General features: G+C 36.3%; 1 protein-coding gene across 1 annotated transcript in view; it reads left to right on the forward strand.

Moving 5' to 3' along the window:
• The window catches only part of TDRD5 (tudor domain containing 5), a 68,308-nt gene that overhangs the window by 232 nt on the left and 42,331 nt on the right, over window positions 1-25,745 (forward strand). The window contains exons 2-7 of the mRNA XM_074349876.1: window positions 540-777; window positions 1,380-1,787; window positions 2,593-2,783; window positions 17,398-17,481; window positions 19,577-19,633; window positions 25,343-25,496. Coding sequence (XP_074205977.1) covers window positions 546-777; window positions 1,380-1,787; window positions 2,593-2,783; window positions 17,398-17,481; window positions 19,577-19,633; window positions 25,343-25,496 — 1,126 coding nt within the window. The 5' untranslated portion in view covers window positions 540-545. The remainder of the gene's footprint in view (window positions 1-539; window positions 778-1,379; window positions 1,788-2,592; window positions 2,784-17,397; window positions 17,482-19,576; window positions 19,634-25,342; window positions 25,497-25,745) is intronic.

The following is a 25,745-nucleotide window of genomic DNA, read 5'->3' on the forward strand; positions in this document are numbered from 1 at the left end:
CAGGGGGCCTCTCGCCCTGGCGCAGTGGGGAGGGGGCGGGCGACGATGAGGTCGTTGACTCGGAAAGCCTCCCGGTGGGTCTGGGTTGGAGGAAGTGACTCTGGTGCGAGCGTCTTTACCCGGAGCCCTGTCCTTGCTTTGGGGAAGGAGGTATTGCGTTTGCCTTCTTCCCAGTCCTGGTTCCTAAAGAGTCGACGAAAGACTCTGGTACTAGGTTTGCGGTGTAGAATAAGACCCCCGAACAACCCGAGTTAATACTTCATGAAAAGCAAGCCAGGAACTTGGACTTCTAAACATACTAAGTGGCAGGAATTTGTTGAGACACACGTAGGTTAGTCAACACAGGTTGGGATTTAGAATTTGAATTTGGGGGTCCTTTACCAAATGAAATTTCAGTGAACTCTCACAGTGTTGCTTCTGTCTCATTACCTTTAAAATTCGCATCTCAGTTTATATCCCACTATTGGCCATTATAGACTATTTTCTTCATCTTTGCCTGCTTTTCCTCATGAGCAATATTTCTATCTTAAATCCTGTAGGGCGCAATGTCTGAACAAGAGCGTATACAGGAATGCCTGAGGAAGGAAATAAGGTCACTTCTCATTTCCACCAAAGATGGTTTGACCCCACAGCAGTTGGAAAAGGAGTACCTTTTGATGGTTGGCAACCACTTACCACTCCGAATCCTTGGGTATCGGTCCACCATGGAGCTGGTGCTGGACATGCCTGATGTTGTCTGTGTCTGCCCCTGTGGGGATGGTACTGTAATACTGAAAGGTAGGTTTAAGATTTGAAAGTCTATGAACTTTGTAATAATAATCACTTAGTAAAAAATTGTTCTAGTTCTGCAATTATCCTGCATCCTAGGCAGGGGATCTTAATTTTTTGAGGGAGAAGGGGAGACATAGGCACCTTTGAGGTTGTGGGCAGAATTAGAGCTTTAACAAAATGAGGAAACCTTTCTCTAGAACACTGTGCATTCACAAAAACTACATTTTGCATATGATTTAAGATGATTGCACCTTAAGTCAGGAGAAACTTAACAATGGACCTTTTTAATTATAAACTCATATTTTAAATTTCATGAAGCACAGAAAAATAATTGTAGGGAAGTTTAATGTTTATCTACAGTGTTTGAGATCTTAGCAGCAATGATAATAAATTAGGTGTTACCTTTCTCTCTTCATTCTCTGGTAGAGAAGCTAACAAGCTGTTCTCTAAATAATGCAAGAAATGGAGGAACCAAGGATTCATGTTTATCATGCTACCTAGATACACAGCTCCTTGGAGAGTTAAAAATTTTGTAACTACAAATGCAAAGAATAAAGAGGGAAGTAAGTTTTCACCTAAATACGATTTCTTTTTTCACATCTTTGTAGCCATTCCGGATGAATCCACCAAAGGAATAGCAAGTTTAGTTGCAAAACAGAGGAGCAGCCATAAGTTTCGAAACTCCATGCAGAAGGGAAGGGCCAGTGTTTGCTGTGGGCCCAGCTCTCGACGGGGAGTACCTTACCGAGGAAGGGTACCCCCTATTCTTCCAGCTGTCGTGAAGAGTGAGTTGAAAGACCTCTTGGCATTATCTCCTGTTCTCCTTTCTGATTTTGAAAAGGCATTTGTCAGGCGATTTGGACGATCATTCCAGTACATGCAGTATGGATTCCTCTCTATGTTTGAGGTGCTGAATGCCGCATCAGATGTTATTTCTGTAGAACAGACCAGGGCAGGTTCTTTGCTGACCCTGAAGAAGAGCGTATCAGAGGGAAGGCAGAGAGGATGGCCGGCAGGTAAGCATGTGAGCACTGGTAACTGTATTACGGATCAGCAAATTTTGGAACAGTCGTGGTACACATAGAGGTATATGATGGCCAAGCTCCAAGCGTTTGTTGAATTTGAATCCTGGCTCTACCACTTGGTAGCTGAATGATCTCAGGCAAGTTACTTAAAATGTCTAGGAATAATAATACTTGCTTCTTGGGGTCATGCTGAGGATTAAATGAGATGAGGTCAGTAAAGTGCCTCGCATTTAGTAAGCTCATAATAAAGTGGTGGCTATTATTATGAAAACACAGGACCAGCTCTCTCTAGAGGGCTGTAAATGAGCATTAGTTATGTGTGTTTATATAGAGAAGATATGACATGGAAAATGAAAAATTTCAAAAATAATACTAGTTGGTAGCATTTACCATCTGGTCTTTGCTATCACTGATCTTTGATCCTAGCAAGCACTGTCGTAATTTATGTAGCATAGTGATAACCACCTTATTTGCATAGCATTTTACCTTGGATTCTCATTCCATAGACTGGTTGGGTGAGTAACTCTGTTGTACAAATAAAGAAGCCAAAGCTCAAGAAAGTTAAATGACTTTTTGAAAATTTCATGGCTAGAAAAGGGTACAGTTAAGGTTGGATGTTGAACTCTTCCGCTTATCCAGTGCTTTTCCTACCCCAATCAGTGTTTCTCTTAAAGGCTCAGAAGACTGATATGATCCTTTGTATAGTGTCTCTCTACCCCCTTGACCATATGTACAACCGCCAGAAATAAACTAGAAATTGTTATTGACAATTTTTCTCTCCTTTTGTTCACAAAAGGTAAAAATTTTATCCAGCCTTTTAGAATGAAACAGGGGTCATATCCCACAGGCTTCCCAGTAGCAAAGGCACGCTTTTCACAACCCACTTCAAACATGAAACTACCAAAGCAAATATTCAATGTGGAAAAGATGTCTAAGTCAAATGTAGCAGAGACTTCAAGGCTGAATCACTCTGAAAAATTAAACCAGGTGAGATATATGAATTTGGAGATAGAAATACACCAAAAATGTGTTAAATTCAGTGGTTATTACTTAGATCTCATGGAAAAGCTGACCTTTTCAAATTCAAGTCAATGAATGAATTCATTTATTTCAGATTTAACTTAAGCACTTTCTATGGTTCTGTGGATTAGTAACAAGTGAGAGGTGGCAGTGAGAAGAGTACAATTTTACCAACTCCGTGGTTTCTACTACTTTCTGCAGATGACTCCCAAACCTGTATCTCTAGTTCCAGCTTCTCACCAAAGTCATAGAAGCATATTTGCAACTTACCTGATGAATATCTTCACCAGAATGGCTGGCCCTGAGCACTGTAATCCTGGTATTTTTCTGTGACTATAATGCTGACAGATTTTGAGTTAAAAAACTACTAGACTAGAGCCAACAAAATCCTGGTTAAGTTAGCAAGATAACGTAAATAGAGCTCAAAATAAGCACATAGAAATTAAATTTAAAACACAAAAGTGCTTTATTTCTGTAACTTTTAAAAATTGGCTTTAGTAACATAATTTACATATAATAAAATTTGCCCACTGAAAATGTACAGTTTGAGTTTTAATATATGTATCTAGTTGTGTAGTCACCATCAAAATCAGGAAACAACATTTCTGTCATCCTGCAGAATTCCTTCATGCCACTTTGTAGTTTGATCTCTTTCCCCAACTATAGCTACAGACGACCGCAGCTTTTTATAACTATAATTTTGACTTTCCAAGTTTATGGAATTAAATAATGTCTAGCCTTTTGTGTCTAGCTTCTTTACCTTAACAGGATGCTTCTGAGATTCATGCAGTATGTATCAGTAGTTTGTCCCTTTCTCTTGTTGGGTGTCATTCCATTGTATTGATATACCTCAATTTGTTATCCATTCACCATTAGCTAATATTTGGGTTGTTTCCCATTTAGGGTGTTATGAATAAAGCCGCTGTGAACATTTGCTTATACTTTGTATGAACATAGACCTCATTTCTTTTGGGTCAATACCCAGGATTAGGATTGCTGGGTCATACAGTAAATGTGCATTTAACTTTTTCCACTATTTCCAAACTGGCTGTACAATTTTACTTTCTCATGAGCCACGAATATGAGTTCCAGTCGCATCTTTGTTAACTTTTGGTATTGTCAATTTAAAAAGTATTAGCCATTTGAGTGGGGTGTTTAGTAGTATCTCCTGATTTTAACTGAAGTTTCTCTAATGGTGAATAACATTGAGTATCCTTTCATAAGTATATTTGCCATTTGTGTATCTTCTTTGAAGTGTCTGTTCATATCTTTTGCTCATTCTTAAAAATTGAGTTGTCCTTGTATTGAGTTGGAAGAATTATTTGTATGTTTGGGATACAAGTTCTTTATTGGAGACGTGTTATGCAAATATTTTCTTATTTCTTATTTATGCTTGCCTCTTCATTTCCTGAATCCTGTCTTTTGTGGGGAAGTCTTTAATTTTGATGCAATCTAATTTATCTATATTTTTGGTTCTTGCCTCCCTAATAGATTTTTGTTTAATCCCAAGTCACAGAAATGTTTTCCTCTAGAAGTTTTATGATTTTAATTCATAGGTCTATTATCCATTTCAAGTTAATTTTTGAAAAATATTCAAGGTATGGGTCAAAGTTTTCTGCATATGGATAGCCAGTTATTCCAGCACTGTTTATTTATGTATACATTTTTAATTTTTTTTTATCTTGGACTTCCAGTTTATTCCTTCCTACCCCCTTCCCCCGCTGGTAACCGTAAGTGTGTTTTCTATGTCTGTGAGTCTATTTCTGTCTTATAAATAAGTTTATTTGACTTTTTTTACGGTCTGCATATAAATGATATCATAAGGTATTTTTCTTTCTCTTTCTGGCTTACTTCACTTAGCATGACTGTCTCCAGGTCCATCCATGTGGCTGCAAATGGCATTATTTTATTATTTTTTATGGCTGAGTAGTATTCCATTGTATAGATGTACCACAGCTTCTTTATCTAGTCAATGGACATTTAGGTTGTTTCCATGCCTTGGCTATTGTAAATAGTGCTGCTGTGAGCACTGGGGTGCATATATCTTTTCAAATTAAAGTTTCCTCTGGATATAAGCCCAGGAGTGGTATTGCTAGATCATACGGTAAGTCTATTTTTAGTCTTTTGAGGAATCTCCATACTATTTTCCATAATGGCTGCACCAAACTGCATTCCCACCAGCAGTGTAGGAGGGTTCCCTTTTCTTCACACCCTTTCCTGCATTTACATATGATAAGAGTTTAGTTTTGCAAGAAACTGCCAGGCTCTCTTACAGACTGGCTGTACGTACATTTTGCATTCCCACCAGCAGTGAATGAGAGTTCTGTTGCTCCACATCCTCACCAGCATTTGGTGTTGTCAGTGTTTTAGGTTTTGGTCCTTTTATTAGGTGTATAGTGGTATCTCATTGTTTTAATTTACAATTCCCTAATGATAAATAGTATTGAACATCTTTTGATATGTTTACTTGCTGTCTGCATATCTTCTTTGGTGAGTTGTCTATTCAGGTCTTTTGCCCATTTTTTAATTAGGTTATTTGTTTTCTTATTGTTGAGTTTTAAGGGTTCTTTGTATATTTTATATGATAATTCTTTATCAGATATGTCTTTTGCTTTTTTTTTTTGCATTTTGTGGCTTAGTTTTCATTTTCTTGACATCGTCTTTCATAGAGCAGAAGTTTTTAATTTTAATTGAGTCCAGTTAAATAAATTATTTCTCTTATGGATTGTGTCTTTGGTGTTGTATCTAAAAAAGTCATGGCCATACCCAAGGTCATCTAGGGATTCTCCTAGGTTATTGTCTGGGAGTTTTATTAGTCTTTATTTTATATTAAGTCTGTGATCCAGGTTGAGTTCATTTTTGTACAGGGTGTAAGGTCTGTGTCTGGATTCAATTTTTTGCATGTGGATGTCCAGTTGTTCCAGCACCACTGTCGAAGATTATCTTTGCTCCATTGTGTTGCCTTTTCTCTTTTGTCAGAGGTCAGTTGGCTCGATTTTCATGGATCTTTTCCAGGGCCTTTGCTCTGTTCCACTGGTCTGTTTCTTCTTTTGCCAATACCACACTGTCCTGATTACTGTAGCTTTATAGTACATCTTGAAGTTGGGTGGTATGAGTCCTCCAAATTTTCCTTCTCCTTCAATATTGAGTTAGCTATTCTGACTCTTTTGTCTCTCCATATGAATTTTAGAGTGAGTTTGTTGATATCTCCCAAAAAACACTGGGATTTTGATTGAGATTGCATTGAATCTATAGATCAAGTTGGGAAGAACTGACATCTTGACAAAATACTGAATCTTCCTATCCACGAACATGCACTGTCTCTCCATTTATTTAGTAGTTCTTTGATGTCTTTCATCAGTTTTGCATTGTTCCTCATACAGATTTTTTTTAACAACTCTGTTAGATTTATACCTAAATCATTTTGGGGGCACTAATATAAATGGTTATGTGTTTTTACTTCAAAATTCCACTGGTTCCTTGTTGATATAATGAAAACTGATTGACTTTTTTATTATTAACCTTGTATTCTGCAACCTTGCTGTAATTGCATATCAATTCCAGTTTTTTTGTTGATTCTTTGGTTGATTTCTACATAGATAAACGTCATCTGCAAACAAAGACAGTTGTATTCCTTCTTCTGAATTGTCATACAGTTGATTCTTAAATCCTGAGGGGATTAGGGCACCCACCCCCTGCACAGCCAAAAATCCACATATAACTTTTAACTCCCCCCAAACAACTAATAGCTTACTGTTGACCAGAAGACTTATTGATAACATAAATAATCAATTAACATGTTTTGTATATTATACGTATAATATACTGTATTCTGATGATAAAGTAAGCTAAGAGAATCATATGGAAAATACATGTACAGTACTGTGCTGTATTTATTGATACTGTAAGTTTATGTTGTCTGTTTACAAGATGAATCATCTGTCAGTACTTATATCAATATTGTCTTTTCAAAACACTGTGTATGTTACAGTATTAGTAACAGTAGACATCAAAAATGAAAAGATAATGTGAAAAGAAATGAAGATTATTTACAGGTGCAATGATTCATACATTGATATTTTAGGAGCAGTATGATTGCTTTGTGGTAGGCTAGGTAATCAGTATGATTGCTTCAAGGTAGCCTAGCTATACACTAATGAATGACATGTCAAAATTTTTGTGGCATACAGTATATTAGAGTCATATTTATGATACAGTATTAGAAACATTATTACATTAAAAAAAAACACTTACCAGGGATGATAGACTGATACGCAGTTTCTCCAATTACAAGGAGAGGCATACTGTACAGTAATGTAATTCTTTGAAAGCAAAGTTAAAAAACAGTAAGAAAATGTACATATTATAAATTGTATATTAAATATCACTCATCTTATGCCCATGTAAGGATAGACCAGTATCTACATGTATTTTATGCATTCATGACATGTCTTTTTCTTAAATTTTCCAGGCTGCACAGTTCCAGGCTGTGTAGGCTACCCAGCTCACAGTTCTAGGCTACAAGTTTATTCAAATTGTCACAAATCTCCAAACACTTTTTAATATATTTGTTGAGACAAACCTGTGTGTATATGGACCTGTACAGTTCAAGTGTTGTTCAAGGGTCAGCTGTACTTACTGTTTCCTTTTCTATCCTTATGGAGTTAGCTAGGACTCCTAGGACAGTGTTGAAAAGCAGTGGTAAGGGGGCATCCTTGCCTTGTTCCTGATTAAGTATTTTTTATAATTCTATTTTATTTCTATTATTTGTTTATTAGGTATAACTCTTTAAAAATACTTTTAGTGGAAGCCTTTGGCCTTTCAACATGTTTTTAATTTATCACAGTTGATTCTCATATAACATCATATCATTTCATGTTGGTTGTAAGAACCTTAGAACATTAGGTTTACATTTCTCTCCTCCCATGTTTTGTGCTATCATTGTGACACATTTTAATTCTACATAGGTCATATGCTCTTTAAAACATTTTTATTTTTGCTTTAAAATATTTATTTTGAATAAGCAGTATTTATTTAATATTAAAATATTTAAACAAATTATTATCTATTTATTTTAAAAATAAGTCAACTTTCTTTTAAAGATTAAAAATGAAAAGAAAACTTCTATAGTTGCCCACATTTATTTCTGGTGCTCTCCAATTCTTTGCACCCAGATTTCTCTTCAGTATAATTTTCATTCTGCCTGGAAAATTTTAACATATTCTGTGACATAAATCTGTTGGCAGTGAATATTCTAGCTTTTGCTTCTCTGAAAAATTCTTTGCCTTCATTTTTGAGTGACATTTTCTTCTGGGTATAGCATTCTAGGGTGATGGTTCTTCTTCCCTTTTTAGAAGTTTGAAGACAATTCCAATGCTATCTGGTGTGCATAGTTTCAGGCAATAAGTCTATGTCCTTCTTATCTTTGTTCTTCTGTACATAATTTTTTTCTCCTTTGATGCTTTCAAGCTTTTCTCTTTATCATTGGTTTTCTGCAGTTTGATTCTAGTGTCCCTTATAGTTTTGTTTGTTCTGATTGAGATTTGTTGAGCTTTTTGTATATGGACTTACAATGTTAATGAAACCTGGAAATTTATTTTTAATTAAACTTCATTAAGGTATGACTGACATACAGAAAGCTGTATGTATTTATTATGTACAACTTGATGAATTTGGAGATAATTATGTACCTGTGAAGCCATCACCACAGCTAATACCATAAATATATTTATCAGCTGTGCTCTTTATTTTTTTATTTTTGTGATGAGAACACTTAAAATCTACCCTTCTAGAAAATTTGGAGAATTTTTGTCTTTAATTTTTTCCCCCTTTCTTCTTCATCTGGAATTATGGTTATACCTACACTAGACTGCTTGTTATTTTCTTGCAGGCTGTTGGGTCTCTGTTCTTTTTCTTTTTCGCAAGTCTCTTCCCTTTCCTCCCAGTTGTATGCTTCATTTTGGGTGCTTTTTCTTGCTGTCTTCAAGTTCACTTATCTTTTCTTCTGGAGCATTTAATCCCATCCAGATTATTTTTCATTTTAGACATATTTTTAATTTTTACTTATTTCACTTGGATCTTTTTTATATCCTTCATCTATCTCTTTATTATGTCCATACTTTCCATATGTACGTAAGCATATTTATAAGATTTATAATAACTTTTAATGGTCTTATCTGCTAATTTTATCATCTCGATCATTTACGGGTTTTAAATTTTTTATTTTCTTCCTTGATGTGGTCATATTCTCCAAACCTCTTTGCCTGGATAGGTAACTTTGATTAGGTGCTAGACATCATGAATTTTTCACTGTTGAGCTATCTCAGAGCTATCTGAGAGGCTGTCTCCCAGGCTATAGTCCTCAGTAAGCACCCTGAATAAAACATAACTCACAACCTTTAGGTTGTGCTTTTTTTTTTTTTTTTTCAGTTGACACAGTGTAGAACTGACACAGAAACACAAAGTTACACACCCCCAAATTATAATCTAGTAAATTAAAACTAAGTTTTCTTTTTAGCCATAAAACAAAGAGAAACCTATTTTAAACCGTTATTCCCTGTCATTTATGTCTACCTTTGCCTTATAAACATTAACTTATTATTCATAAACATCATGATCTATTTGGAAAAGCTATGAGAATGTTATTAAAACAAGTTCAGTAAGGTGGCCAGTTACAAATAATATTTTAAAAAATCAATTTCTTTCCTCATGTGCCATAAGCAGTTGAATCTCATTCTCAATGGCAATAAAAGTGTCACACTATACAATACCTAAAGAAAACACAAGAACTGTGCTTAACTCTAATGAAGAAAACTATATATCTGCATTGAAGAGCAGAAGACAATACTGAATAAATACTGCAACATATTATTGAATGAATACAGTTAATGTGTGAAATTTCACATTTTTAAAAACTTAATTCTGAGAGAAATCTCATTGAAATTTTAGAACTTGCAAGAGTAATTATAAACTTCCAGGAAAAAAATAGAATAGAAAAAAGTCTGAAAAGAGACCAATTAAGGGGGACTTGCGTTAACATATACTATGGTGAATTTAAAAGTACCAAAATTAGAACAGTTGCGGACAAAATATGTTGCCTGCCCCAAGTAACACAGAATGTTGCCTGCCATTTCAGTAAACAATGAATGTTGCCTGTCATCAAGGACCACCCCTCCCCAGTGGTGCACCCTGAGGGGGATTCAGGATGGAGAAAAACTGGACACTGGCCCAAGACAGTTAAGATGCATATCTAAGGAATAATTTCAATAAGCCCAGCCAGAGTCTTGCCTCCTCCCATATGTAGAAAAGCACTAAAATCATTAAACTTGAGATGTCTATTCTTTGTGATTAGCAGTAATCTTTTATGTTTGACCACATGGGTTTGGTTTGGTTTTTTTCCCGGCAAAAACTCCTGTGTATCCTGGGTCCTCCCTTTCCTCTTCAGAAGTTTCTCAGAGCAGAAGGACCCCTCAGATTTCTGGATGAGTACTGATCTATGAATAACGCAGGGGAAGAGGGGGTTCTTTGAGGCTGGGGAAACAAACAGTAAGAAGCAACAGGCCAAACAATATCCAGAGCTCAAACAGAGCTGAGAAAAGTTAGTGTTCTTCTAGGCAGAGTGGGAGAACCTCTTAACTCATCAGAAAGGTGGTTTGGCTCCTCAGTGGTGGAGCCAAACTAGCCCTGGATGGAAGGTTTTTGAGGACTAGCAGTCTTAGTCTGCTACGGCAGAAAAATGTAGATGAGGTAGCTCTAAACAGCAGAAATGTGTTTTCTTGCAGTTCTGGAGGCTGAAGCCCAAGACCAGGGCTCCAGCACAGTTGAGTTCTGGTGAGGATCCTCTCCCTGACTTGCAGATGGCCTTCTTGTGTGTGCTTTGCTGGCCTTTCCGTGGTGTGTGCTCATGGAGGAGGGGAGCAGGCGCTCTGGTTTCTCCTCTTATATGGGTGCACTAGTCCCATCGTGAGGGGCTGTTATTATTTTAAATAATAAGTTTGCCTTGTTTTTTTTCCCGATGTTCAAAGTTTTTATTTCCATTTTCTAAATGGATTATGGTGAATAAAAATTCCAGAAAAAATATTAAAGAATGATAGTGCATATTTCTTTTTCGGAAACTTTATAGAATTGAGTGGGGAGATTTGGCCTTTAACTGTCAGAACCAGGCAATAACAAACGCAGAGTTCAGGGCCTTCGCTCCTGGCATGGCTAGGAGAGGAGTGAGACACTTTTTCTATATTTATTTTCCTTTGAGTTTCATCCTGTATTTTGCGGCCCCAAGAATTCCTCCTAGATGCAACCCACTAATCACATTTCACTTCCAGTTGAAGTTTTTGCCACCAGAACTATTTAAATCTTGTGTTAAGGAGTGGGCTTTAATTCCTAAATTATATTTTTAAATTTCCTAGTGGGACAGATTCTACATAATTATCAGATACCACATAATTCTATTTATAAAAAGTACAACTTTCAATTTCTTAAAATTATAGATCTATCAGTTGCTAGGTGTTCCCTCAGAACTCTACAAATACGTATATCTTTTCATATACATAGAAAAATAATAGATAAATATATAACAATATTAAATTTAAATTGTGAATTTAGACAGCTTTTTTTGATCATCTGCATTTTATGTTTTTTCACAGTGAACATACATTATTTTGTCATAAGAAAAACATGTTATCAAAAAGAAAACAAGTCAGTTTCTCCTTTGTAAAATGAGGACTGGAGTTTCTTCATTTTTCACCTGCAAGAGGAACAGACAGGCTTGTTCATTTGTATCCTACCTTTTCCCATTGCCATGGTTTATTTCACAAAAGCAGATGGTTTGAATAATTTGAACCCTGCTTTTGCAGAGCATGAATAATCTTTTTACTGGATTCTATTTGATTTCCTTTATTTTGACCTCTTCGGAAGAAGTTTGGATGAGGAATGAAAATGTGAGTGAGCAAGTATGGCTTAGCTGTTACCGTTCTAATAGATGAAGCCTCCGATCCTCTGTCCAGCCCAGTGCTTCAGAATTCTCTGCCTTAGTGTACAGACCTGGACCACAGTGCTTTGCTGCCCATTGATAGGTTATTGCCTGTAAGAGCATTTGGTAGAGTAACAGGGATCTGGCCATTCCTTGTTCTCTAGCCCTACAACTAAGAGGACTGTCAAGGAAAAAAACTAATAGTCAATCTAAGAAAGAAAGAATGGGAAAGTTTTATTCGAGCCAACCTGAGGATTATAACCTGGGAGGGAGTCTTTCAGAAAGCTCTTAAGACTGTTTCACCTCGACCACCTTGACCTGTTAGAGGTCGAGTTACAGTTATATAAGTTTTTGAGACAAAGGATTATACATCAAAGTAACATACTGACAGTTTCCATAGTCCAGCAGGGCGAGTAGTGGGTCATTGTGACCCCCTACAGGATTGAGAAAGGAGTGTTGTCTCCTAAGGACAACTTTGCTGGCAAGAGGGGGAAATTGCTTTTTTTTTTCCTGACAAGTAGGCATTCCTGTGTCTTCTAAAGGGATCTGGTTACTGTATAATGCAGATGCACAATGGGCACTGAGGAGGGGAGAGCAGTGGCTCACACTGACAGAAACAGACTTGGTGTTTAATATTTCTTGTCCTGCCTTAAAGTAATTTTACTTCATCAGTACCCCATCCTACCCTGCTTTTAGAGAATTTTATTGTAAAATTCAGCATGAGTTTTAAAGTAGCTAAACCTGGAATTATAAAAGAATTTCTGATCTCAAATGAATTAAAAATCAGGGCTTCATCTTAGTTTGCAATTAACTTTTAACTTACACTCAAACAGCTGGTAGTTTTTACATGAATTAGGTGCTGTGGTTGGTACTGCATGAAAGGAGCTTTTAAAATTTCCCTTGATGAGTTGGCCCAACTGTCTTTGAAGAATATTCTCAACAACCTGTCAAAAGGAGCCCTTCAGTGGTTCATTAGTGCACATCTTTGAAAGTGGTATTCTCTGGCCAACTGAGAGTAGCTCTTCTGTTCCCTACCTGTTTTTCCATGAGTTCAGATGAAATTTTTAGTATGGTAAGTCAAATTACATACTGCCTAGTTTTTAGTCAGATGAGTTACCTAGGAAATATTTAAGCAGTTGAAAGCATCACTTCTGTATGTGTGTCTGTGCCAGTTTTGTGATCTTTATCAGAAATGTATTAACATTGCACCATATGGCCCAAAGGTCTTAAGATGTAACTGCTGTTCCTTTCTGCTTTTAGCCTCATTGCATCTTCTTTCCAAAATGCTTCCACCCTCATGTTTCTAAATATCACCCAGGTGTCTGTTTTTAAAAACTTTTTTTTATTACAAAAGTAATAGAGATTGATTGCAAAAGATTTGAAGTACAGAAAAGCACAGAAGAAAATTCTCCTATACTTTAATCACCCAGAAAAGTTGACTTTTTCTCTTTTCTTTTTTTTTTAAATAAAATGAGAATCATTCTGGTCCAGGTCTGTGACTTGCTTTTTTAGTCATAATTATGAATTATGAACATCCCACATTGTTAAATATTGTAATGGAATATAATTTTAATGCAGCATTATAGATATGCAATAATTTTTTAAAAATTTGTAACCCAGGTTGGGGATTTAGGCTGTTTCTAGTTTTTGCTGTTAGAAATAACCTTACTGATGAAAATCTTGCTCAAATTTGCACATACCTCCATTACTCCACAGGGTAAAATTCTAGAGGAGCGGTCACTGCATCTAAAGGAATGTGTACATTTATAGATTATCATATGTGTAGTTAGGTTGTCCTCCATAAACACTGTTTCAGTTAACACATAAGATGTGTGTGAATGTGCTTCTTTCCTTGTACCTTTGCTAATACTCAGTGTAAATGGACATTTCTTCAGAGAACCCTCCCCTGACCTCTCCCTCTCCAAACAGCTGTCTGTTAGATCTCAGCATTGCTTTCCTGACACCTTCAGGCGTGTTATCCTTTCATGACACTCCGTAGGTTTTTCATAAGGTATTTCATAGTTGTAATCCTGTATGATTATTTCATGTTGGTTTCCCAGCACTAGACTGCAAGTTTCACGAGGACAGTGATCACATCCAGTTGATTTACCCCTGTGTATTCAATGCTGAATACAGTGTGATACACATAGAATGTGTTCAGTACATATTTGTTGAATGAATAAGTGGGCATTATTGTAAAAATAATTTTCTAATTTGACAGGCAAATAACTATATCTGAGTATTAATGTTTGTTTATTAGAGGTTGAACTTTATGCTTTTATTGGCTAGTTAGTGTTAATTTTTATCAATTGCCTATTCATGTCTTTCTCCATTTTTCTTTTTGATTCGAAGAATCATGAATCTTTTTGATTCAGATCTCTTCTCTGGTCCTGTAGGCTCCTGTGTGACTATAGCGTAAATATTTATTTTTGTTGCTGTTGTTACTTTCCATCTTTATTTATGCCTCTATATTATAATCTTTTGTTCCCTTGATTTATTACCTATTCTTTGTGTTTGGTATGTAGGCACCTGCGACTGAAGCATTGTTGAAATCAAGGTCCCCTCTTGATTACTTTGCTCATGTCAATCACTGCCTCCCACTCTTAATCCCCCCCCCCCACATTATAACTTGTACCCTCTGCTTACAGATATTCTCAAGATTACTTGGACTTTAAAAAATCTCCCTCACCCTGTTCAGTTTAAAGTCAGCTTAATTTAGTCATCTAGCTTGAGGCAAAAAAATGTTTTTTTTTTTCCTTATCTTCTTGAGAAGCATTCTGTTCCTAGCTAAGAGCCCATCACTATGACGTCTTAACCCAGGCTTGGTAAATATTTTCTCTAAAGGGCCACATAGTAAGCATTTGAGGCTTTGAGGGCCAAATGGTCTGTGTTGTGACTACCCAGCTCAGCCCTCATAGTGCTAAAGCAACCTTGTACAACATGTTAATGAGTGAGTGTGGTCATGTTCCAATAAAATTTATTTATGGATACTGACATTTGGATTTCATATGATTTTCATGTGTCATTAAAAATTTGTTCTTATTTTTTTCCTCAACCATTTAAAAATGTTGAAGCCATTGTTAGCTCGTGGCCTGTGCAAAGACAGATGGTGGGCCAGATTGGACCCACAGGGCACAGTTTGCTGACCATGTTACAAGCCATGCTCCATAGAGACAACTCACGTTTGTAACTGCCACTCCTGCCACTTACCTCCCAGACTCTTGGAATTGATTAAAAACAAACAACTGAACAAAAATCTGCTTCACTATTCCAAGATCCTTTAGCTTTCTGCATAAAATTTGAGGTCTGTGAGGCAGTTTCCTTGGTCTCATTACTCATCCCTGTAGGATCATCAGTTCCTTCCACTCTGTTACATTCTTCCCTAATTTTTGTCAATTCCACCTTTGTATTATCTCCTCGTTCTATTAAAAAATTGTCAAGTATTTTATTTATTTATTATTGTATTATTTAATTATTTTAGTTTAGTGGTGGAGGGGTTATTAGGTTTATTTAATTTTAGAGGAGGCACTGGGGATTGAACCTGGGACCTCATGCATGCTAAGCACTTAAGAGCTGTAACCTCCTCCCCATCACCTCCCTTTCTGTTCTTACTTTCCTGGCACCCTGGTTAAAACTCTTGCCCTGAGAGTTGCGGTGATCTCCTAACTGGTCATCTGCCCCTCCAAACTAATTTCTGCTGCCAGGTTAAATTCTGAAAATGTAATCTTCCCTTGCCCTCAAATCTCTAATATCAGTTTTTATCTCTCTAACCAAGAACAACTCCTTAGTTTGGCATTTAAGAAATTCCTGTGTTACGATTTCAGTCGACCTTCTTTGGTTTTCTCTTCCACTACTTCTCTAACGCCTTCAGGTAAACTGTTTTTTCCTTTTTTCTTTGTTCATCATGCTCCTCCTAACTTCACTGCCTTTTCTCTGCAGTAGTCTCCCCATCCTTCAAGGCCCTCGTGAAAGGAAGCCTGCTGTATAACTTCATGTGACGCATCCTTCTGCACTTCTGTGCCTCTTTAACGGTGCTAAGAGTCTACCTTAGGTTATAGCTGTCTGTGCATTTATCTCATTTCCCTACTTAATTGTAAGTGGCTAGAGAGGAATGACACTGTCAAAGGTGACCCTTTTTTTGTGTTTTGAAACACGTAGCACAGTGATAATAAGTTGTTGTATTGATTCTTCAAACGGTGGGAGCCTGTTGGGAGGTGAAAAATCAGTTGTCTTCAGATTCTCTTCTTGTTCACTGGGAGAGCTTCAGGGAATTACCTCAAGTCTTCATTCTCCTTTGGGTCTCCACTCCATGGCTCTTCACTGGACCTTGGTGTCTGGATGTGCTCCATGCCCTCTGCTCATAACCTGCTGTGCTTCCAGCTTTTTTCCCCCCAATCATTCCCATGCATCGTCTTTTTACCTTATTGGGACCTCTCTATGCCATTGGCTTCTCTCTACGAAAATCCTCAGACCCCTGCTATCTTAACTTAGGCCTCTCCTGTCTTTACTCCCTACCTGTTAAGTTTAGATAATCATCCATTATTTCCTCAACCTTAGTTTTTCCACTTTGTAAGCTGAGAAAGTCTGAACTCCCTTCCTCTTCCTGCTCTTCTCAGGAGTGAGCCTTGCTTCTGAATGCACAGAGAATACCGAAGCCGTCAGATGGTCACTCCCTCCACCTGCTGACTCCACATTCACAGAGCCTTTCTGTATCCCTACCAGGTCTTTGCTGCTTCATTTCCGTTACAACGGGAGAGCCCTCCTTCCGGCCCTGAGGGCCAGATGCCCCATCAGCACCCTGGCTCGCGCTCACCCTGCCTCCCAGGGACCTTCCACCACCCCATCTCCTCACTGCACTGGGCTTTCACTGAGTGTTCAATAAGAACTGAATAATTTTATAAACAGAAGAAAATCAGTAACAAAAATCTTTTCTGGGTAAGAGTATGGGATTCAATAATTGAAGATTCTAAAATTCTAATTGTTACAGAGAATGTTAATTATCCTGGAAGATTTCAGTGTTTAGTTTTATAAAGATTCCATCTACTCTGAATGTATTTTATATGGTATAAAATGTTACAGTGCCTGTTGAAGTATAGTTGATGTACAATAGTATGTAAGTTGGAGGTATACAGTACAGTGAGTCACAGTTTTTAAAGGTGATACTCCATTTGCAGTTATTATTAAAATATTGGCTGTATTCCCCATATTGTGCAGTATATCCTTGTGGCTTATTTTATACCTAATAGTTTGTACCTCTAATCCGCTACCCCTGCATTACTCCTCCCCTCCTTTTCTCTCCCGACTGGTAGCCGCTAGTTTGTTTGCTTTATCTGTGAGTCTGTTTCATTTCCTGTTATATTTACTAGTTCGTAGTATGTTTTAGATTCCACATATAAGTGATGTCGTACAGTATTTGTCTTTGACTTACTTCACTTAGCAGAATGCACTCCAAGTCTGTCCATGTTGCTGCAGCAGTCCCTCTTCAGAACAGTATTCTGTCCATTTGGTTGAATTCCACTTCCTTTGATAGATGTTTCCTTTAAATACTCTTTAGGGTTATTCTTGACTTTTTTTTTTACTGTAATTTGAACTTCCCCCTACTCTTTTTCGTAGTTGGAAAACACCTTCAAATCAGTTATTGCACAAATTGGACCTGGAGGGACTATTGATCCAGAACTAAAACATAAGATAAAATTTGTAAGTATTTTCTGTTTCTGGGAAATAGATACGATTAATTGATTACACATTTAGATATCATTGGTGGTTAAGTTTAACTTGCCTACAAGTATTTAAGTTTCATATTTATACCTGACCTTTTCAAATATACTGCAAATGCACTGGCTAATCTTTTAAGATCAGAAGAAAAATTGTATACTCTGAAACATTTTTAATGTTCTCTAAATTATTTAGAAAATATAAGTTCCTCCATAAATTCTGTCTTTTCTTTTTTCCTTCCCCTCACCCCCAGAAATCATTGTTAACAGTTCAAGGTCTTTCCAACACCAGCATTATATATATGTATGTCACATATTACTCTTAACAGTGCATGGTATCCATTGTGTGGATACACCAGATTTCACATATGAGATCTGTTATTGATTAATGTTTGGGTTATTTCTACCCTTGGCTGTTAAAAAATGCTAGTTAATGCCCTTGAACATTTATCTAGTAGTAGAGTTGCCAAAGGTATTGAATATTTTACGTTTTGATAAATATTACTGAATTGCCCTCTAAAACGTTTGAACAGGTTTACACTCCCACTGACAGTGAAATGTCACCCTTAGTCATGTTTTAACTTGTACATCTTGACTTTTACATTTAGCATCTTTTCATATGCTTAGTAGCCATTTATGTTTCTTATGTCAATTGCCTGTTGATGTCTTTGGCCTAATTTGTTATTTCTCCTTATTAATTTGTGAAAGCTCTTCAGCTATTTTGTGTTGGGCCACAGGGTGTGTACACTTAAAATTCTGGTGGGAGCTGTTAATACTGATTTGAATGATCAGTGTCCTTACAACTCTTACTGCCTTATAGTATTCCATTTTAGCTCTTGTGGTTTTACTGAGAGAAATGCAAAAACCTTGGTGCATTCAGGTCCTGTTTTTTGTTTGTTTGTTTAGATGTTTGACTAATTGTCCAACAATTGTTTACTTAAGGATGTTCAATATGACATTTTTATGGTAACAAAATATTAGAGAAAGACTAAGCATTCATTGATAAAGGATTGGTTAAATTATCCACCCAAACTGGGGAATATCATGTGGCTTGTAAGGAAATTTATGTGTATCTCAGTTAACTTCTGTGGAAGTATCTCCTTGACATGTTGGACTTTTAAAAACAGGTCTTATAGAATAGCATGTTTAGTTTTGTTCTTTCATGTAAAATTGTGAATAATGTGAGTATGTGTGTACGTAAAGAGGTTTCTGAAAGGATGTTTTCTGAGATGCAGCAGCCACTGTCTCTGAGTCACAGGATTTTGGAATAATTTTAACTTCATATTTTCCTGAAGCTTGAATTAGTATTTTTAATAAAATATATAATATCTAGAAAAACGCCAAGCTTTTTATACCTTACTGGGATAGAGTAAGTCCACTTCTAGAAATTTATCCTAAAAATATTTGTGCAAGTGTGCAAGGTGCAAGTATGAGGATAATCGTTGGATTATTTGTGATAATGAAAAATAGGAAACAGCCATAGATATCAACTAAATAAATTTAATTATATTGAATATTTGAAAACTCTATGTATCTAGTAAACATGTTGATCCATGTTTACTGATACAGAAGGAGATCTATGATATGTTATTAAAAAACTGGTTGGAGAAATCATGACATTATTTTTATGTTAAAAAAAGGTATTTTTATATGCATACAGACAGCATTGGCTACTATCTATGGATATTTTCTCTTTGCTTAACTATATTTTGCAACATTTTCTATAGTATCCATTGCATTTATTTTCTTCCATTTAAAATGCTCGAAATTATGCTGTAGATTATTTCATGTGACCTAAAGCTAAATATGTTAGCTGAGCTAAAGAACTACAGGGATTTCTAGGGAGTTGTGGCATTGCAGTATTATGCAAGAACAATTTCTTAACTCTGGAAATGTTGACAGTCACTGCCTTTTTTAAAACTGGAAACTTAAAAAAAAAACTGTGACTTTAATTCATTCATTCAGTAACTTTACTTTTGTCTTTGTTACTGTTTAAGTTTATACTGTCTTATTTTGGTATTTTGTCACCCAGCATTCCAGTGGTGTCTTTATATTGTGTTTCATTTTCTATTTATTAGGTTGTATCCAAGTTTCCGGAAGGTTTGCTTATTTCTAAACTGCTTGGAGAGTTTGAGGTGAGTGTTTTCTCTTTCATCATTTTTTTATGGCTTACTTATGCTTCTCATGATTGATAGAAACTTTTCTGCTGTTCCTTGGATCCTCCAAGTCCATGCTCTTGAACTTAAGTCTCTTGTTTTGCATTTTGGTGTCCTCTTCTTTACTAAAATAGTTAAGAATATGGTTCTTAATAAATGCTTGATTAGGCATAAGAAGGATATTGTTATATTGTTGGAATAAAAGTTGGAAAAAAATAAAAGTTAATTTATTTTTAATGTCTGATAATACCAAGTGTCAGTGGGGATGTTGAGAAACAGAATACCTCATACATTGCTTGTGGGACAAAACCTCTTTGGAGAGCATTTTGGCAGTATTTGTTTTCTTGAAAAATCTACACCTCTCACGATTCAGGAGTCCTGCTTCTGCACATGCCCTTTAGAGAAACTCCTAACACATGTGCTCATGAAGACATACTTAAGACTTGTGCACACTGAAGCATGGTAGAAAAGTGGGAACAAATTAAATTGGCTATCAGTAGGAGAATGGATAAGTAAAGTGAGATTGACATTTATACAATGGAATAATGTGTGTTAGATAAAATAAACGCACTGGATTTAGTTCATCCATGCAACATGGATTGTTTTTGGAACCATCATGCTCAGTGAGAAAAGTCACATTGCAGAATGGTAATTCAGATACTGCCACATATACAGTTTTTAGAAAAGGTAAGTAAGTCCTGTACATATGTTACCTGTGTGCCGGGCTCTGTTCTGAATACCTTTCATATAGTAGTTCACTTGTTTTCACAACAGCCTGAGGCACAGAGAAGTAACCTGCTTAAGGGTCAGGTAGTCAGTAGTGGGTGGAGCCAGGATTTGAAACCCTGGCAGTCTGGCTTCAGTATCCTAACTCATAACTGCTGTGCCATGAACATTATCATATATTCACACATACAGATGCAGATAATGTGAGATGCTAATACAGCATAATGGTTAAGATACATAATTCACATTGTTTTAAAGAAATGACTCTTTTAGAGCCACAGAGTTTATTTCAAGTAGGCCCATGAGACAAAGCTAAAACAAAAGGTCTTGATGGTTTTTGGATTGATGGGTCAAGTCACTTACTTAATAATGAAGTTATAGGAAAAAATCTAAAATAGAGTAATAAAGGTATAGAATATGACTTAATCATCACAAAATTCATGGGTAAAAATAAACGTCCTATGCCAGATCCACAACTCAAAGTGAATAGTTTTTTACCCCAAACATTTTAGCAAAAGTAGCTTCCTATAATAAAAATTCATGATTTTAAAGTTACAAGTCAGTCTTGAAGAAATTAAAACAAAACTTTTAATGTTACAGGGAAGCTCTTTGCCCTTTGTAGTAAACAGACTTTAGGCAGAATTTCAGCATTATTATTAGAAATATGTAATTAGTATAGATTTAGTTTAATGTCTATTCTAACTTGTAGAAACACACTAACCCTTTATCCAACATGATATGAAAACTACCTGTATGATCTGTCCCCTTGAAACGTGGTCAACAGTCTGCCATTCTTTCAAGATCCCTTACTAAGTTGCTAACTGAAGGGGAGATCGTGCAGCAGCAGCATAGTTTTTGGATCTCCTGAAGTTTTACAACAACAGTCAGAGAAACTTGATAACAAGACCAAAAATCCCCAGACCATATTTACAACAAAATTGGGTAATGCGTCTCCCATGAATTATTGTTGGAGGGCAGTCAGCCTCATGATATCAGTGTCTGTGCCAGGAGAAAACAGAGGGAAGCAAGGAAACCAATGTCTCATGGACCTGGGGACAGAAGAGCTACAACATAGCTTCCACGTAGTCACTACAATGTACGGCAAGCCATTTTGAAAACAGCAGCTGAAACTGGATGATATTTTGACCTGTCGAACAGCAGAGTATGTCCGATGGTAAGGCTTGAGAGGGGTGGACCACCACAGCCCTTGTGAACCCTTGAAACAGACCAGCCAGAGCTCCCTCCTCGACAGGACCAGACACTGAAGAGACACTGAGCGGGATACAGACAATAGAAAAAGAGGGGTCCAGGTGTAAGCGGGATTACGGGGATTAAGGGAAAAGAGCCAGGAAATGTCAAAATCAAGCTATTATATTTTTAAGCTATCTGTGAAAACAACAGGAGGGGCTCTGTGAAGCAGAAAGCAGCCCAGGATGACATCCTGCAAGCCAGGAAAACGAGTTTCATGTAAAATGTGCATTAGAGGAGGATCAGGGTCAAATCTCTTCATTGTTTTAAGAAAAAGAAAAAAGTAATAAGGAGCAGAATCAGGCAATGAAAGCATGTCAGAAATACATGTCCCTAAACAGATCAAAACTGAAACCTGCTTTTTCAAAAATACATGTTAAGAAAGTGATACAAAACATGAAATAACAACATAAACCTCAATTACATGAATTTGGACATAAAGTAAACAGTACTCAGGGAAGAATTATAAATTAAAAAAAAATAATTTCAGAAGCAAAGACAAAACTACAAAGATTACAAGAGCCAAAAATACAGCCACTAATGTCCTGAGAAAATCAGTAGATAAAAATGAGGAATATTTTGAAAATCAGGAGAGAAAGGAGGCACTGGTGATCCAGGCATGAAAGGCTCTTGTTGCTAAGGTATTTGAAATCTAGTTAGAAACTCAGGAATGCAAATAAATTAAGATAATATTATATCTGAGTAGCCTATATGGGAACAGTCTTACAGATAACTATTGTAAAATTCTGGACAAAATATATAAAATCACTCTGTGAAGGTATTAGAATTGTCCAAAAGCAAGCAAAAGCTGGAAAGGAGCCAGCACCTGGAGGAGTGAATGGCACCTTTTTTATTTGCCTGGATTTTGGCCCAGGGGCAAGCCCTGTACAATGTTTGGAACTGGAGATTTGGATAGAAATTAGAAGTTTTACTGGCTTAAGGAACCAGAGGATAGAATTTGGAGCTATGCAAGCTGCTGAAAAATGAGGGGAGAAATCTTAGAGTGGAGAGAGGTATAGAGAGAGAGCACATAAGTTCTGCCCAGATCTGACTGTTGAACTGCTAACAGCAGCTTAGTGAGGCTTTAAAAGAACTGAAGCCATTTCAGCTGTTGCCCACCACAGGAAGTCAGAGTTTGAGTTTAAGGTTAGTCAGGTTAACTCTCTTCTAAAACTAAGCAAAAAGCAGTAATCTTAGAAGAAGCATACAAGTTTCCAGAATCCCTATAACTTACCTATTAGGATGTCCAGGATACAAACCAGAATTACTGGATAGACTAAGAAACAAGAAAATGTGGCCCTTGGTGAAGAAAAAAAGTAATCAATGGAAACTGATCCTAAGATGATGCAAATGTTGAAGTTAGCAAAACGGGTTTTAAAGGAATTCTTAAAATCACATTAAAAAGGATATAAAGCAATATATGTTCTTAATGAATGAACAGATAAGGAACCTCAATGGAGAAGAAGAAACTATAAAACCAAGTAATTTTCTGGAGCTGTAAATATCTGAAGTAAATTCACTGCAGTATCTTAACAACAAATTGGAAACAGCAGGAGAAGGCATCAGTGAACCCAAGACAGGTCGGTGGAAATGATCCAATCTGAGGAACAGAGAGAGAAAGTAGTGAAAATTTTTTAAAGGAGCAGAATCTGAGAGACCTGTGGGACAATTCCAAGTAGTCTAACATATGTGTAACCGTGAGGAGAGAAAGATGGTAAGGTGAGATAATGAAAGCAGAAAAAAAAGTTTGAAAAAATAATGGCTGAAAGTTTCTGAAACTTTGTAAAAGAGTTTACAGATTTAAGAAGCCCAGAAAACCCCACAAATGCATACAAAGAAAACCTTCACAGGCACATCATGGTCAAACTGCAGAAAACCAAAAATAATTAGAAAATCCTGAAAGCAACGAAGGAAAAGTGATACATTGCCATAGAGGGGAACCGTCTTACAAATGATGGCTGACCTCTCATTAGAAACAATAAAGGCTAGAAGACAGTGGAATGACATCTTTAGAGTACTTAAAAACCCCCAAAACACTCTTTGCCCAATTGTTTATTTCCAGTGATAGAATCTTTCAAGAATGAAGGTAAAATAAAGACATTTTGAGATTATCATAAATGGATAATTAATTGTAAACAGCCCTGCACTGTAAGGAACTCTAAAGAACGCTCTGTAGGCAGAAGGAAAAGATGCCAGGTTGCACTTGAATCTACAGGAAAGATTGAAGAGCACAGGAAATGGTAAATGTGTGGGTATTTATAAAAGACTTTTATCAGTTAAATATATGATTATTTATAGCAAAAATTATAGCACTGCATAATTGGGTTTGTAGCCTGTAGATGTAATACCTGTAGGAGCCATAGCATGGAGAGTGGAGGGGCAGAACGTGGAACTGTAGATTGCATAAAACTGTCTTTCATGTGAGGTGGTACAGCTAGACTGAAAAGGTGAGGATGTGTAGGAAAATAAATAATGCAGAGTTAAAGTCATAAAGCCAACAGATAAATTAAAATGGAGTTGTTTAAAAATATTCAATAAACTCAAAAGAAGACATGGTTTACTGTTCAGCTGTCTTGCCTGAAAGAGAACAAAGAAACAGAGTTTGAGAGAAAAAAAATACAGATGGAATCAGCAGAAATGAAATAGCAAAAATGGTAGCTATAAGTCCAATTACATTAACAATTTCATAAATGTAATAGAGTATCTATTACAACTGATGAAATGATGAGATGGAATGAAAAGCAAGATGCGACTAATTGCTGTCCGTAAGAAACACGCTGTTAAAGACACAGGTTGAAAGTAAAAGGTAAAAAAGATGTACCGTATATTCAGTAAGCATAAAAGAACTGAAGTGACTGACTGAAAGAATGTCAGGTAAAGCAGACTTTAAGGCAAAGTGTTTTATCAGAGATAGAGGGACATTTCATAAGGGTAAAGGGTTAATTCTTCAAGAAGACACAATAGTCAAATGTGTATTCACCTAATAATGCTTTAAGATAAATGATCTAAAAATTAACAATTAATTATGAGTTAGTTCCACAATTACAGGGATTTTCTCCTTACGGCAATTGATAGAATAGTCAAAGAAATGAATAAGGTCATAGAAAATTTGAATCACACTCTCTACCACCTTGATCAGTTTGACTTTTATCGAACACTGTACCCAACAACTGCAGAATACACATTTTATTCAAGTACACATGAAGCATTCACCAAGACAGACCATGTAGTTGGTTATTTTATATTTACATATATTTTCTTGTATCTGTATTTGGTATAGCTCTTTTCCAAGGCAAGGCAAGAAAATCAAACAGTATACTGTAGGAAATACACCGACACCTGCCTGTTTATCTCAACTTCCAGGGTGAAATAGTAAAATTTTAAGGAAACATTTAAAAACAGTATTATTTTATTGCATATGGAAAGTGGAAATGAATGCTCTTTCTCTGAAAAAGAGAGAAATATCAACAGTTTTATTATGATTTTTGTATTTTGTCTGTTCCCCCTAAAAGGAACTTGACGTTGGCCTGGAAGTTTATGGTGAAGGATTGTAGTCTCATGGTTTGTATTATACTTGTTTGGAAGCAAGTGTTTACTGTAATGCCTGAGTTCATTCACCCTGACAATTATAGTTTGGCTAAATACAAATTAAAGCATTGTCTGTGGGCATCCGTGTATATTATATTCCCATTTTTTTTTCATTTTTGGTGACAGGTAACTTTTAAAGAGCAACTTTCACCCAAAAAACTGGGCTTCTTAAATGTGACAGAGCTTGTTGGAGCTCTTAGTGACATTCTCCGTGTTGAGTTCAGAGAAGGAGAACAAGACTTGCTGGTATTTGATGCTGACATGAAGCCTCTACCACCTGGTGAGTTGAATTACAGTGTGATGCAAGCCTAATTTTTTGTTGTTGTTCTCTGTTTTCTGCCCTTTTCCAGTTTTGATGCAAACCTAATTTTTTAATTGTCTTTGTAAGGACAGGGAAAAAGAAAGCATTGATTATGTAATAGTCTTTATTCTAACTACATCAACTGAACAGATCACACATTAGCCTTTAAAATGTTATGTGTATAATGACCTCCTTTCTGGTGATGGGTGTTGCAATAAGGCTAACCTG

The sequence above is a fragment of the Camelus bactrianus genome, chromosome 21, assembly GCF_048773025.1.
Source record: "Camelus bactrianus isolate YW-2024 breed Bactrian camel chromosome 21, ASM4877302v1, whole genome shotgun sequence".
Classification (NCBI taxonomy): Eukaryota; Metazoa; Chordata; class Mammalia; order Artiodactyla; family Camelidae; genus Camelus; species Camelus bactrianus.